The sequence below is a fragment of the Amphiura filiformis genome, chromosome 9 (assembly GCF_039555335.1).
Source record: "Amphiura filiformis chromosome 9, Afil_fr2py, whole genome shotgun sequence".
NCBI classification, from domain to species: Eukaryota; Metazoa; Echinodermata; class Ophiuroidea; order Amphilepidida; family Amphiuridae; genus Amphiura; species Amphiura filiformis.
In genome coordinates this window covers 32,138,400-32,155,823 of record NC_092636.1, presented here as the reverse complement: position 1 = coordinate 32,155,823, position 17,424 = coordinate 32,138,400, and the positions used below count along the sequence as shown (strand labels likewise).

Sequence of the window (17,424 nt, the reverse complement as noted above, 5' to 3'; positions counted from 1 at the left end):
AACCGCCTGACCCTAAATCCTGGAAAATCAGGGTCGCAATTTTTTTTTTTTTTTTTGAATGATGATTTTTACAGATTTGTTCAAAAAATCAAAGTTTTTCACTTTAAATTAATATTTTATTGAGAGACTAGTCTTTAATTGATGTCTAACATGTATCCAGAAGTCAAAATTGACAAATGTCTCCTAATTGAAAAAGTATTATTTAATATTTGAGGGGATTTTTAAAAACTGAAGGTTTAAAAAAAAAAAAAAAAAAAAACTAAATCCGACCGTCTTACCCAACTTTCCCATTTTCCCACTTGAGGGCAACACAATAATTTTTTTTTTTTTGCCTAACGGTGTTGCATTTACATACTTTGACTCAACTAAATGTTAAAAATGAATCGGGAATATTTTCTTACAATATTTTTTTTTTGTTCTTCCAATACAGATTGTGCTTGCTACCATAATTACTCAGCTACTTCCATTGTATTTTACACAGAAATGCAATAAACCTGACATTCACAATGGCTGAAAAATTTTCCGCCTTACCGAAGCAAAAACCAAAGAGATCCAATGACCAGCTCAGAAATGGACCAAGCAACGATAAAGAGACTTCAATGGAAGTTGATTTTCCAATGATTGATGATTTTCCAATGATAGATGATGATAGTAGTGATGATGATGAAGACCAAGTCAATCAATCGCCTGTAAAAGCGAAGCTGATGAAGAAAGAATGGGCGATGTCGACGTTGTACATTAATTAATCCTCCTGACGGCAGTGTCTGCAATGTCTGCGAAGCGCCTCGGTACGTCAAAATGCCATCAGTCGAAATGGCGCAAGATATACCGGAAAGCAAACCAGGTGCAAGACCAAGAAGAAATATAAGAAGCGTTGACGTACCTAGTTCCCCGGAGGTTGAGACGGACACAAAGCCGGCAGGAATCGACATAGAGAAATCGCCGATATATGGTGTCCGAGACTCGATCATAGAAGGAGCAAAACAGCTTTTCACCCAGTCAGGGCAATTCTTATCAGCTCTCATGTCCCCCACAAAAGTTGCCATGCAGTCTGGCCAAGCAAGTGAAATGAGTGATGAGAAAGAGCCAGTAGACTCTGAACCAACAGATGAGGGTAAGATTCTCAGTGCCGCTGTAGGGAAGAAGGACACATGGGAATGCATACAGTGCACTTTTCAAAATATATCTGAAGCAAATGCTTGTGACGTATGTGAGATGCCACAGCCACCGCGAAAGGACTTTAAGCCAACTCCAGAATTTTTCACATTTCCAGATGTTCCCGGACCAAGCGGTGTCCAAAATAGTCCTAGTCATAGCGAGAAACGAGACCAGTCAAATATCAGAAGACAGGAATCGTTGAATCTGAGGAAAAGACCAAAAGGGACACCTGAAAGTCCGTCCCGGAAGAGCGACAATGTTAAAGGTGAGGATTCTCTTATTGATTTGACCGTTGACAGTGATACAAGTACTTCTAGCACAACGGGGGACAATGTTTGCTCGGCATGCGGCAAACGATTCAATCCAGAAACAAATCTATGTGAGGAATGTGGGCGGATTGACGACTCTCCCGTTAGCGACATCATTGATCTGACGACAGAATCGCCCAGTGATCAAATCGTTGATGACCTACCTTTGGAGACCAAATTGGATCTGAAACCCAAAGCTGCTTTAAGGCGTAAAAAGGCTGGTCCTGTGATAAGTGTACCTTAGTCAATCAAAATTCAAACGAAGTTTGTGCTGCTTGTGGTGAGCCTCGATTTCAGATTGCAAAACCGAGACCAGAAGAATCCAGAGAAAGTCCTTTCATGGCCAAAGACGATGAATGGGCATGCAGTCAATGTACATATGCCAACCCAAACTCAAACTCCAATTGCTCAATGTGTAACACAAAACGACCTACGGCAGAAACGCCGACATCCCCTGAACAAGAGGCATTGTGGGATTGCCCACGATGCACCATGTTGAACAGCATGGAAGGACGCTATTGCATTATGTGTCAGGCGGAGAGAAGCAGCAAGGCGGATGCGGAAGCGGCCAGCACCAAGCGGAGGTTGAGGAGGCAGCGGAGTGTGATGAGTGAGAACAGGAGGAAGGCAGACGAGGAGTCTGCAATGGAGACCTTCATGAAGATCACCTTGTTTTGTCAAGAGGTAGGTAGATTTTAAATTGGGCTATTCTATTTAAAATCCACACATTCCCTGTGGAAGATTTAGCTAAAGTCTGCCACAGAGGGAGTATACGTTTTGACTAGAATAAACAATTGGGTAACTTCCATTTGAAATACTCACTCCAGTTGTGGAAGATATATGGTAAAGCCATAATGGGGGTATAGGTTTCAAAATGAATAACTCTGACCATTTGCATTTGAAAAAAACATATTCCCCCTGTGGAAGATATTTTCATAATTCAATTGGAATATCCCATTGTTCACCCTTCATCAATCAGATTATCCTATTGACAAGTCCAAAATTGCTCACTCTTTTTGGCCCCCAGATATATGTGGAGCTTATGCAAAGATCTTTTAGTAAAGCTAGATGAGAATTAGTACACATGTTCACGTAACCTCCTTCAACTCATTTACATAGAATTGGATACCAGGATCGTATTCTGATTCGTTGAACTTCTAATTAGCATACTTTTGAATACCTCCATATTTGGGTTTACCTAATTAATTATTAACTAGGCGGTTACCCGTATTTGGCGGTTCTCGGCTGTCACGATTACCTGGCTGATGGTGACTGTACTCACCAACTTTTATGCCCATAGGACAGTTTTACTAATTTGACCTCAGATGACCCCCTGTGACCTTGAAATGACCTTCCAAAATTTGGCTCTAAATGTTGACTGTACTCGCCACGTTTCATGCCCATACGACGGTTTTTAGTAATTTGACCTTGGATGACCCCAAAATGACCGTCCAAAAATTTGACTCTAAAAGTTGACTGTACCCATCAAGTTTCATGCCCATACGACAGTTTTTACTAATTTGACCTCAGATGACCCCTGGATGACCCCAAAATGGTCGTCCAAAATTTTGACTCTAAAAGTTGATTGTACCCACCAAGTTTCATGCCCATACGACAGTTTTTACTAATTTGACCTCAGATGACCCCTAAATGCCCTCGGGTGATCTTGGCCCACTAACCGAAACAAACTTGTTCTGTCTGAGGTCCAGATGCACCCACCCACCAAGTTTGAGGAACGTTCGACCCCTAGTCTCCGAGAAAATAGGCGGAAAACAGTTTTTACTAATTTGACCTCAGATGACCCCTGGGTGACCTTGACCCACTAACCAATACAAACTTGTTCCGTCTTAGGTCAAGATGCACATACCCACCAAGTTGCATGCCCATATGACAGTTTTTACTAATTTGACCCTTAGATGACCTCTGGTGACCTTGACCCACTAACCAATACAAATTTGTTCTGTCCCGGGTCAAGACGCACCCACCCGTCAAGTTTGAGGAACGTTCGACCCCTAGTCTCCGAGAAAATAGGCGGACAGACACACAGACACACAGATACACAGACAGATAGACAGATAGACGATGCCTATTATTATATAGACTAGGCGGTTACCCGTATTTGGCGGTTCTCGGCTGTCGCGATTACCTGGCTGATGGTGACTGTACTCACCAAGTTTTATGCCCATAGGACAGTTTTTACTAATTTGACCTCAAATGACCCCTTGTGACCTCGAAATGGCCTTCCAAAATTTGGCTCTAAATGTTAACTGCACCCACCACGTTTCATGCCCATATGACAGTTTTTAGTAATTTGACCTTGGATGACCCCAAAATGACCTTCCAATAATTTGACTCTAAAAGGTGACTGTACCCACCAAGTTTCATGCGCATACGACATTTTTTTACTAATTTGACCTCAGATGACCCCGGATGACCCCAAAATGACCTTCCAAAAATTAGACTATAAAAGTTGACTGTACCCACCAAGTTTCATGCCCATACGATAGTTTTTACTAATTTGACCTCAGATGACCCCTGGATGACCTCGGGTGATCTTGGCCCACTAACCGAAACTTGTTCTGTCTGAGGTCCAGATGCACCCACCCACCAAGTTTGAGAAAATAGGCGGAAAACAGTTTTACTAATTTGACCTCAGATGACCCCTGGGTGACCTTGACCCACTAATCAATACAAACTTGTTCCGTCCCTAGGTCAAGATGCACCTACCCACCAAGTTTCATGCCCATATGACAGTTTTTACTAATTTGACCCTAGATGACCTCTGGTGACCTTGACCCACTAACCAATACAAACTTGTTCTGTCCCGGTCAAGATGCACCCACCCGTCAAGTTTGAGGAACGTCGACCCCAGTCTCTGAGAAAAACAGTTTTACTAATTTGACCCTGGATGACCTTGGGTGACCTTGACCCACTAACCAATACAAACTCGTTCTGCCTGGGGTCAAGATACACCCACCCACCAAGTTTGAGGAACGTGCGACCCCTAGTCTCCGAGAAAAGAGGCGGACAGGCAAACAGATGTACAGACAAACAGATGTACATATTCTGGTGAATTATAGTAAGATGACGATTACGTTGTTTACATCATGACGTCATTAGAGCTTGTCACTCATCCGATTCGAAACACGAAAAACATTTGCACTTTTCTTTCCATTATAACGTTATACCGTGAAATACCACATAGCGGAGGTGTTAGTTTTTTATTTTAGGAAAATATTCCTGGCGATGACCCCATGTTGACAATGGCTAAATATGCTGTATTAGTTCTGGAAAGGGTCCGGCGACGGTCCGCCATTTTTTTCTCTTCAGATTTTGAGGTCATTTAGTAGACTTGCTTACCAGACGTTTTCATTATTCTAACTACAGTTTGCACATTGAAAAGTGAACTTTGACGTACGTGATGCGAAAAATTCTTGCAGTACCTTTTTTGATTCATTTTTCAGCCGGGACGGTTACATTTGCGGCCACGCATCAGTATTGGGATGACCGGTTCTTGTGTATATTAGAATTCTGTGAGCTTATGTTATCATCCAAATGGTTGTTTGTTTCCTTGCCTGTTTGTTTCTTTATTTGTTTCTTTGTTTGCAAGTCCGGGCTGAAGCAAATTCATTAATCCACTCTGCAGCTCCAACGCAATGGCCGATCAACTTCAAACTTGGTACAGGGATAGGGTATGGTGGCGTCATGTGCTGTATAGTTTTGTGTCACATTATTTGCATATTTATGAATATTAATGCTTATTAGCATATTTTGCCTTCATTGTCAAAACCACTCTGCAGCTTAAACACAATCACCGATCAACTTAAAATTTGGTATATTGTGATAGTATATGGTTGCCTCGTGTGGTTAAGCCTGTGCGACAATACTCAAATTTGAGGGATGCACACATATAGGAAGAAGGACATCGGTATAGTAAACTCAGTAGACAAGGTTCTTTGTATCTGAACCAGAACTTGCACTTGTGTGCATCTCAGCAAGTCAGCAACCACTGTAGCATCAGTAGCAGTCACAACTCATCTAGTGTTGATAAAGGCAACAGTGGTTACTGAAACATACACAAGTAAGTGCAATTTCTGAATCTGATACAAATGAGCCTTGTCTACTGAATACATGTATATGGTCTTAGACAGGCCTCAAAATACTGTTTGAATTTTAGGGGCTACTGTTTAAAAAAGTTGCTTCCGTAATTTAACTTTTGGGGGCTACATGTTCTTTCAGGATACCGTAAATCCCCATTTACTTTGAGCTACAAAATAGGTCCTTCAGAGTCTACTTATTAAAAATCGCACCCATATTTAACTTTTGAGTGCTATTTTGGTATTTTCGGGGGAAAATAACCCTTAGACCCCATCTATTTTGAAGGCTGGTCTTAGAGAACACACTGCCTCCAATACATGATTAACTCAATTCCACACAAGATATTTTACTAGTGATTTTAATTTGCTTATTATTGTGAGGTGCCTTTAACTGAGTGCTAGGCGAGTCAGCAAGAGTGTATTGGTGTCAGACACAAACATCCTTATAGACAGACTTCCTACTTGTGATTGACTTAAAGTGATACTAAATGATGCAAGAGATCGGCACATTACCAGTATTGTGAAAAATACATGAATTTGAAAATGAAAACTAAAATAATAACTACAATAATATATAATTTTGACTAATAAATAAAGGTGACAATAAAAATCCTGTTCATGGATTTTGATGAGCAGAGACTTCGAAGTACATGTACAGGGTGTCCCAAAAAAGAGGCCCCTCATTGCGCCCTCTTTTTCTCCTGTTTCTGAAAAGTTGGTTAAATATATTTTGGTATGTAAAGAAACCTTGAATCGTTAACTTTAATAAACCAAAACAATTTCAATCGGCTCACAACTTTTGAAGATATGCCCTTTTAAATAAAAGTACCCGTTTTTCACTCTGTCCACGGATAGCAAACAGAGTGGTTGGGATGGCTCATGCTGTGGAGTGGCCTGCACGATCACCAGACCTCACACCACTTGATTTTTTTCCTTCTTGGTAAAAATCCAAGATCTTCGCAAACGTATATTACTGAATGCCTTCGCAAGTATCCGGCGCACAAGGATGGTACGCAATGCAATTGATGCAATTAGGACCAGTGCTGAAACCTGTATTCGCCAAGGAGGCAACCAGGTAGAGCGCAGAGCAGCACAGTAAACTCACTTCAGACGAACCAAAGACAAACGAAACAGCAGTTTTAGGGCTACCTTTTATCCTAATAAGAGAAATGACTTATGTTGTAAATAAAAAAAGAAAGCAAGAAACAACAAAGTAAGAAAGTAAGAAACATAATAAAACAAAAAGGCATAAATAACCAAAAAAAGTAAGTAATTGCAAGTAAAGCGAAGGAATTCCCATTCGGCATCCATTTTACCCACAAATTAATGACACTATTAACAAAATTCATTGCCCATAAACCCAGCGGTAAAGCCCATTCTATAAATAAAGTTATTTTATAAAGTTATCATTGAGGAATGTTTGATATTCATGCATGGTATGTGTACTCCTTTTCAATCTTTGAAGTAGCTAAACCTTCTCCATGGACAGAGTGAAAAACGGGTACATTTCTGTAAAGGAGCATATCTTCAAAAGTTGTGAGCCGATTGATATAATTGTTTTGGTTTATTAAAGCTAACGACTCAAGGTTTTTTTACATACCAAAATATATTTGACCAACTTTTCAGAAATAGGAGAAAAAGAGGGCGCAATGAGGGGCCTCTTTGTTTTGGGACACTCTGGATCACAGATCCACAAGAAGGTGACTGCTGCATGCATCTTTTATTTCATCAGTATTTGAATATTGCACTATTTGATATGGTACATGTACTCCCCAGTAATCCTTGCCTTTTTAGTCAGTTTCTGTCTATTTTGGATTTTGATTTGTTGAACTTGCTAAATTAGACAACTCAGCTGCATAGATCCTTCAGTATGCATAAAACATTTACCTATATTCGATCAAGCGAAATGGGCCATATGTCAGGGAAAATCGTAAATAGAACAAGTATATATACATGATGTAGTACGCAATTGTTTTCAGGGGAATAAAAAATTAACAGTGCACAGGTATTGAAATTTAGAATCAAATTGTGATTCATGCATAACTGAGTTTGTAAAAGGAAAAAAAAAACAATTAAAATTAAAATCATAAAATTGATCGGGCTCAACATCTGGCACATTTTGCTTGATCGCATTAAGGTGGGTTGGAGGGGGGCATGACCTAGTGGTGTTTGCACTCAAATATTGAGACAAATAAAGCAGACACACAAATAAGAGGAATGATAAGGGTTCTATAAAACGACCCCAAGGCTTGCTGTAAGGGGTCTCATTTCCACTCAATATGTATGTTTTTTTCAGGAAGAAAACATCCCAACTTTTGTTTTTCACTTTTATATGTTTTTATTTGCCTTAATTTAAGAACCTCAAGACCTATGGAAATATAATTGCAGTTATTGGCTTCATCAACTCATTTCCTACAAGATCAATGTTAAGAAGAAGTATACTGCCATTTCTAAAAATCTAGAAAAAAATCTGGCTGCCATCCCATTTACCTTTTAACCCCTGGGGTACTCAAGTTTGGTTTAGGTAGGGAGGTGCCCAGTGGGGTGGGGTGGGGCAAATGCCCCCAGTCAGAACTCTTTCCCCCAGTAAAAACTCAAAATTATGAAAGTTTCCACTTTTTACTACAATTTTGTGCAAAATTTGTTGATTTTACCCACAAAATATTTCCTGATGTCGCCACTGAAGGTGCCTCAGAGAACCAAAAAGTGGACCAATCGCTATAAGAAAATAGGACCCATGGATCAGCATGACCAGTATCTAAAGCCTTTGTCAAATTTAAAGCAACTTTGCCAAAATTTTGACAAATGTCTAGATTTATTATAAAAAAATCATCACTCCATATCAAAATGGACTATAAAAAATCATCACTCCATATCAAAATTGACTATAAAAAAGCATGGGTCATTGTCTTCCTGATATACCAATTGGATGAAAATATGACTGGTTGGCAACACATCTCCGTATGGTCATTGATTTATTTGTACAGAGTACCCACCGGGACTAAACCCAATTATATTTATGTGTTGCATTTTTCTCACTGATCAAATCTGCGAATAGTGCCGTCGTAACAATCAGATTAGATGAATGCTGATGATGAAATTGAATAAATATTGTGCACCAGCTGCCTCCTAGTACACAGTGTAATCAGAGATGCAAATTATTATCCTAGATTCAAAATGAAATCATTTTTCTGTGTGTGTGTGTTGTGAGCACTACAGATACTGATCTGTCTCTAATGGGCTATTCCATTTAAAATCCCTGTTGAAGATTTAGCTAAAATCTTCCACAGAGGGAGTACGATTTTTGAATACAATAAACAATTGGGTAACTTCCATTTAAAATACTCACTCCAGTTGTGTAAGATACAGTGTATAGGTAAAGCCATAACACAGGGAGAGTGTGGGTTTCAAAATGATTAACCCTGACCAATTACATTTATAAAACATACTCCCTCTATGGAAGATATTTCCCAAATCTTCAACAGGGGTAGTGTGGATTTCAACTGGAATAGCCATTAGATGTCTTGTGTTTTGAAAATAGCTTCAAATAGATTTTATAAGATAAAACAGGTTTTGATTTATCAAGTGAGTGATTTCTGGAGCCTTTTAGTATTTATGGTAGAGTTGGATGACTTCCGTTTTTTAGAAGTGTTTTTCCAAGAAACGGACCTTTTGTGAATTTTTTCTTCAATATGGGCTGATTTTCAATGAATTTTTACAGAAAAATAGCTTTTTTTCAAATTGGCACTAGGGGGTGCAGTGCACCCTCACAGCTCTGAGAACCATTACCCATGGACACTGAAAATGTAAAAGTTCTACATACATGTAGCAGAAAGCAAATGACAGTTACATCTCTTTTGTTCTGGTTTGAGGTTTGAAATCAACATCACAATGTTGGCCTCATCATAGGCAGCCTAGTTTTCATCACTTCCTCAATTTGTCTGATAGAGCAAAACGATTGCCAATATTTTTGCTTTGATTTAATGTTCATGCTCTGATGAATTTGGTTGAATAGAGACTCTTGCTCATCAAACTGCTCTACAGCATGATCGGAGGGTCAGTGTACCATTTTCCTGGAGACTAGCAGCCAAGCAATCAAAAATTTATCAAAAATTGGCATAATTTGCCAAGTAAGATTGTGGAAATATCATAGGTGCGATGGATCCAAAAATACATAGATTCTTGTTTTGTACAGGTTAAATTGCCTCTGCATAGTACACAGGCAGTTGCTTCCATAGCAGAATGTATTAGGAGAAATTTTGCCAAATGTGTGTACACTCAATTCTAGAAGCAAGTAAAATATTATGAGTGTAGGAGAAGCTCTGGCAGACATTTTCACAATATTTTAAGAACAAAACAAAACAAGTATACACAAATAATTAAAGTTGCAAATAAAACAAAAACATTAGGGTACTATGCTAGGTTTCAGCCTGGGGGCACTCAATTGCAAGTTTGAGAGTATAAAATAAATAAAATAAAATAAATGTTGGAAATGCTCAATGGACAATACTCATAACAGCTCGCCATTTCACCCCTGGGTAGAGAGAGGCAAGTAAGGTAAAGCACCTTGCCCAAGTGCACAACAAGATGGCACCGCTGGGGCTCGAACTTGCAATCCACTGATTACAAGCAGTCAAACAGGTGGCCCTTAAACTGCAGTTCTTTCATTTTTATTTAAAAAAATCACCTTGTTACATTTTGAATTGCAGGTCCGGAACTCCGTATGCAGCAGTCCTGTGCTTTGCCGCATTGACAAATTTCTGAAAAAACAACATGACTTTTTTGTCCATATTTCAAATTCAAATCTTTAGCATCAAGTGACTCATCAGTCTTCTTGAACTTGAAAACAACAAATCATGTGACATTGTGTGGACACTCACCCAGTATTGACATTTTTAAGGTGAATCTAAAATTGTGTCACCATACTAGACTATGAACTTTGTCAGTCTATAAGTAGCTATTAAAGTAGAATGCTAAACAGTAGGATTAAAGAAGTCATTGTTAATTAAATTGCAAATAGTGTTTAGTTGGCTGTGTCATCAAAGTTGACTAATCAAAATAGCCTATTATAATACACTTCAGTATTTAATAATGCTATGATGTTTATGGGCTTACACGTCACCCAAAGATGGATGAATTGTTACTTAAATCTACAAAATTGTAAGACTCAAATTGTAAAATTGTTTTGGTAAAATATAGGAAAACACATGTTGTGTAGGCTAAACCCTTAAGCGGGCACCTGCACCTGGGGGGTACTTTGATTTTTTTACAGGGATGTGCGGCCCGAGCTTCCGAACCCATCCCCATTACTACCAATATCTAAGGATTTTCAGGAAATAAGGACCCATATCTAAGGATTTGAGCTTGAAAATAGTAAAAGCAACATGTTATCCCGCATGTTTTTCACACATAGCAGGGAAAATCTAAAAGGGATACCCATGTCTAAGGATTTTTCTTCAAAACATAGACCCATGTCTAAAGATTTTTCATGGTAAACCTACCCATTTGGGTGGCACATCCCCATATACATGTAGCATTTGTAGTGAGTACCACCCCCGGGCTTGCACCCATCACTATACTACAGTTGCTCAGCTCCCTGCACTCACGATTATTCCATATTGTTTTGATAGTAACCAAGTTTCTGTCTTCATCACATACCTGATTATAATAACAAGGCACTTGATATGACTCTCACTATGGACCACAAGAGTCTCATCCCAATGGCATAGTCCAATAATCTCAATTACATAATCATAGTGCAAAATTTGACCTCAAGTTGCAGAGTATGAGTTTTTGTACCCAAATCTTCAAAGGTCATTCAATGAATGTACAAATGTATTGGGGTTTAAGAACTGTGTCCCTGATAGATGAGCATGTTGTTGATCCTAGTGTCTCTTGAATCAATTCAACCAGGAATTAAGTGATTCAACCATCCAATGACATGTATCATGTGTTTGTGACAAGACATTGACTGTAAGTCAGTGAGTGGCGGGCATCAAGGGGCCATCACAGGGATTTGTGCGATCCCTTTTGCACTTCCTACACAGGACAATAACATGCCCTTATTGCAGATGCAATTTTCTTATTTTCACTCCATCTTAATTTTTACAAATTAACATTTCCTTGAATATATTTCCTTGAATGTCCTGTTTTTCACTTCTACTGAAAAAGTACATCTTTTTTTTAAATAGAAAAATGTGCAAGATAGGCCAGTGTATTGTTGGAAGAAAAAGGCAGCTTACAATAGTTTTAAACTTAAAGTAACAACAGATATGAAATTTTTGTGCAAATAACCCAGTTACATACATGTACATTTCAATTCTACAAGATAAGTGGATCGTATGACTGTGGGTGACTCTTCAAATATTGAATTTCTTGATTTTTATGTGTAAAACTTTATAAAGGGCAAGAAATGTGAAATCATTTTGTTCCCAGTCCACTTTAGATAATTATTATGTGATGCGATCAAGCTAAATGAGTCCTCATTTCTATCAAAATCAAAATTCAGTTTTCAACTTCATTACATTGACATTTTCAAATCTTTATTTTTCTGAAAACTCCATCATAATTTAACTTGTGGTTCCAGAGATACATGGTCATTTTTGTGATGCTCTGAAAAATAAAATCTCAAAATCGATATTCCCGATATACGACTCATTTGCTTGATCACACCACTTGTATCGAATGTTCAATGCCAGAAGTGGGTAAGTGCAATATCTGCCCTGTGAACATTTGGCAATTTACACACAGTATATATTGTACTCATCTACACATGGGCAAATGGCAGCTCTACATATGGCAGCTATTGCATTTATTTATATCCACTTCGATATGGAGAAATTGTGCATTGAGTGATTGTATTAGGTAATCAGGAAACAATTTCTTGTAATCCTGCCCCTAATGATGAGAAAGTACAATTGACTATTCCAATAAGACAGAGGACAAAGTTCATTTTGTTATGACGTAACTGATTGAGCTTTGATTTGACTTGAGATTGAGATTGCTCACCAAAACAAAGTATGTGTCACTATTCTTTATATGGGGCAGGTGTATACAGAACTTACAATTGTGTCTCCTTACATGTATAAACAACTTCTTAACTTAGTGAGATTTTGGATTAACAGTTCTCCAAAATGATGATCGCATATCCATCCAATCAGATTAGCGGGCCTTTCTATCGCTCCAGATTGTTTTCCTACAGTCGTGAAAGTAGAAAAGGATTGGAAATCGCTTTACAGTTTGTTATCACGGCTAGTCTTTGGAGCAGGAGGGTAAGATAGATGACGACAATTATAGGCACTATGGAAATTTCATTGTGTGCTAACATTACTGTCATTATACATGTACATGTACTTACAATTTTGCTGAAAATAAGACATGAAAGTATGAAAGCAAGGATGATGCTGATAGGTGATAATCTTATCTGGACTCATAGAGATGTTCATTGGGAGTGCATCATGTGCCAGTGCCACACCCTTTTTTCTGGAATTACTTTAACATGGGCACTTCAAGTTTAAGTCAAAATTGGAGCTCTTTACTTAAAGGTGATTGATTTGGTGTCTACAGTGGATGCATTATTCTGGGATGGTAAAATTGGATAGTGTCCAGTGATCTGTATTTGCAACAGAAATTACAACATAGCTTACAATTAGAACCAGGCAATCTGTGGTTTAAATTCAAGTACACAGGTAACATGAAACTTTCTCCACACTGGGTGTCGACAGCAGGTGACAAGTTTCAATTTCTTTTTTAATTCAAAAATGTCAGAATTGTACATTTCCTTGACCATATTTGAAATCAGCATGAAAAATGCATTAAAATGAGTACAAACAAGCTGAGTATTTCAGAGGCTTTTGATATAGCTCTTGATATTTTGAGAAAATATCTCAACACTTTTATGTTGAAGGCTATATGGCTATCATGCAGAGCATAATATCTCTCCAGGTAGAGTTGATGCAATTGATTGTGAATCATAACTAACAGGATGTAGAATACACGTACATGGCATTATTCCAGATATATGGCAAGGAATGTAGTTGAAAATTATTGTACTTGGTTCTCTGGGTTGATAAGATGAACACATTTTAATTTGTACCCAGAGCAGCCAGCGCACATAAATGTTGAAAAAAAACCAAACAAACAAAAAAACAGTCCATCTGGCCGGATTTGAACCAGCGATCTTCGTATTAGTAGCTCAACGCTCTAGCCAACTGAGCCACAGAGGCACACTGGAGATCTAGGGTAATAGGTTTGAATGATTTTCGTTGCATTACTTCTTTTTTTCAACGTTTGTCTGCGCTGCCTGTTCTGGGTAAAGATTAAAATATTTTCAAAGAATGTAGAACTTTATTTCCTATATGTGGAAAATATTTTGTGAGCAATTTTAAAATTGGAAGTGTTATCATAATGGGATGTGTTATAACTTGATGTGAAAGCAGTCTGTCATTTCTTTTAACAGAGTTTGCCAGTCACTGTTCATCAAATCAATTGCAATATCTCGCTAACTACATACAGCAGTCAAACTTAATAGTGAGAAGTGCTCAGTGAATTAATTAGCGCTGCATTTATGAAAATCAATTTTTTTTTATTTCTGTAAAATCTGTCATATTTTACACACTGCATAATAATTTTTGAGAAATTTATGGTTTTTATGAAAATAATTTGGTTGGGAGAGTCAAAATTTGATTTTGCCCAAGTATGATGAGTTGGAAACCCTGCGTGGGAATAAACTGCTTCAATGATGTCCCGGCTAGATGCAATAGGTATACTTCTAATAATATGGTAAACATACAATCTTACTCATCATATAACGGATTGTTCAGTAGCAACAATACTGCATTAGGCCATTCCATTTAAAATCCACACTACCCCTGTGGAAGATTTAGCTAAAGTCTTCCACAGAGGGAGTATGACTTTTAGATACAATAGACAATTAGGAAACTTCCATTTGAAATACTCACTCCAGTTGTGTAAGATATGGGTCAAGCCATAACACAAATGGAGTGTGGGTTTCAAAATGATTAACCCTGACCAATTACATTTGAAAAACATACTCCCTCTATGGGAGATATTTCCAAAATCTTCCACAGGGGTAATGTGGATTTCAACTGGAATAGCACATTGCATTCAATTATAAACAATTTTGCACTCTTTTCTCTTCTGATGACAGAATGGCATGAAATTTGTGGACGACTCTTTTCCGCCGGCACCAAAGTCTTTATATTTCCGACCAGAGAGACCGGAACACACAGGCTCCAGAGTGACCAAGTGGCAAAGACCAGAACAGATTACTGTCAAAAATCAAGAGGAAGCAATGACAACGTGGAAGGTGTTTAGGACACCAAAGCCATCGGATATATCTCAGGGCGTACTTGGCAATTGTTGGTATGTTCAATAATGCAGTTTGTTTTTCAATCAAGGGGCTCATGTCTATGACATGAAAGATGTTTGAGTGATTTATAGCGCGCTACGCACTTGCATAAACCCACACACCTCAGCACACTTAATATAGGAATGGAATAAGATACAGTAGGGCAGGATTTTTTTTTTGGGATGTAGATTTTGAAAAATTGGATCTTTTTCCAAGGGGATTTGGACTGACTTACTGCTTTCCTCCTTTGGATCCTGGGAACCTTGGAGCTAGCAGCCTTTTCACCATGGAAGTCCACATGCCTCTGTTTGTGACCATACAAAGGGGATTTCCCTATTGCCCTTATTCCATCAATCCCAGCATGCACGATTCCAGGGAGTCTCATCTCCACACACGAGTGCAGCACTAAGATGCAGGTATGAGACTACTGGCAGCAGATGTACTTCAAAAATAGTGCATTGTGAGATGTTTGTAAAAAGGTCTGTTGCAATTAACTGTATCCTTATTTTGATTTTTCTTCAAGGTTTCTTAGTGCCTTATCAGTGCTAGCAGAGCAACCGTTGTTGTTGGAACACATCATGATTACAAAGGAAGTGAACAAAGAGGGCGCTTATCAAATACGATTGTGTCGAGATGGCATCTGGGAAACTGTCCTTGTTGATGATTTATTACCATGCGGTGATAGAGGCCATCTTGTTTACTCAAAGGTAAATGATAGAAAATGTACCATGGTATTTTGTCGGTCACATCGCATACTGAACACACTTTTCGAGAAAATCGCGATTAAAAATTCTGGTATTGGGTTTGACTTCATACTTACACATTGGTTAATAGAATGTCCTTGTCAGGGTATTTATATAAAGAAGAGACTTGTAAGTTTAATTTTAGTGAAATTTACATGTCCATCTTACGCTGTATTATGCTACAGTCTCGCTGTGTTTTTCTTTATGCGTATAGATCTCTATAAACGTAAATAAGCTTTGAATAGATCAGTATGTTATATGCGTCATTCACCGTATATAGATCTGTATGTGATACATACTAATGAATGGGTAAAAGTTGCTTACGTTGTTGAATAGCGCTCTATGAAAAAAACCAGCAAATAGACCAAAAAGAGCTCAAAATATTACAACACACCAGTTTTCTCAAAAAAGTCAAAAATCTCGAATAGAAAAAGTATATGATGTGACCGACAAATTGTTATCAAATTGTTATAGCCCTGATATAATAAAAGTCGGAATTAAAGATACTACTAGTACTGGAATCGGTTTGGTTACTAGTTATTGTGATGATTGAAATGTTTAAACGCAGCGGAAAAGAGCATGCCTTGTGGTTAGTTTTTCACCTCCAAACATACAAACTATATCAATAGTTAAGTATTATTGATGAGAACTGTCAGATTCTGCCAAGTGTTGTTCATATGCAAAGTGAGCTTAAAATGGTAGGGATGGAATTTGTGTTACTTTCCTTTGGGGAAATGTGAAAGTTGATGATGGATGAGATTTTTGATATCTCGTTCTTCATCTTCATAAGTGTGTGATTACTGTTTACCTGATGTGGATTTGTAACATCAACACTCACCAATTGGTTAGATCCAAATCACTGCAGCTGATAGGTATATCCTATCATGCTCTGCGGTACCATAAGAGAACTGCTGCTGCATGCTCCATAGAAATGACACAAATCCCTCCCTTCAACTTATTTGCTTAAATCAGGGGTTGGTAGACTTTTGTGTGAAACAATATGACCTCTAAATTGTGAAACTGTTCATAGCTTTCAATATTGAAACAGCTCTTACTAATGCGACCCATACACATTCATTTTTATTGCGCAATATCAAAGACCCTAAATACAAAATATGCCGTTGTGCACTATTAATGATCATTTGTACAGTGCACAATGGTAGAATTTGTATCGAAGGTCTTTGATATTTCCCAATTGTATGTGTATGGGCCGCATTAGTTTTTGTATGAATTTTCTATGGAGCAAGCAAACAGACTGCAATGCATCATGGGATACTTCCATCAGCTATTGTGGATCCAAATCCTGCAATCATGGCTAATGTGTTATACTGTGGAAGTAGACATTTTATACCACTTATTTTTGTAGGCTTTTTTTTTTGTGTGGGGGTGTGTGTGTGTGTGTTTTTCTCATAAGTTGTATCAGAAAATGCAACTCATGAATTGTATGCCTATATGTGTCTTGTTCAAAAACTGAAATGAGAAACATTCAAACAAAACAGAAATATTTATTAGGAATTGTTTCAACATGAAATAATCACCTTTCCTTTACATAACTCATACAAAGATTCTAGTCAGTTCACTGGCCAATCACTATTGATTATTTTTATTATTAGCATGAGCTGCAAAAAGACTATTGCACTCCGGGTGAGTGCAATATTCTATTTTTCATTGTCGTGCGCAGCTACAATGATAACACTGCCAAATGCGAGAGTAGAGCGCGCTGAGACCACCTCAACTGTCCGATTATA

The 17,424-nt window shown here is 38.1% G+C and overlaps 1 protein-coding gene across 1 annotated transcript in view; it reads left to right on the top strand.

Moving 5' to 3' along the window:
- The first annotated feature begins 506 nt into the window (after window positions 1-506).
- LOC140160051 (calpain-15-like) overlaps window positions 507-17,424 on the top strand; it is a 50,026-nt gene continuing 33,108 nt past the window's right edge. The window contains 5 exon segments of the mRNA XM_072183320.1: window positions 507-674; window positions 709-1,683; window positions 1,686-2,150; window positions 14,733-14,947; window positions 15,457-15,640. Coding sequence (XP_072039421.1) covers window positions 507-674; window positions 709-1,683; window positions 1,686-2,150; window positions 14,733-14,947; window positions 15,457-15,640 — 2,007 coding nt within the window.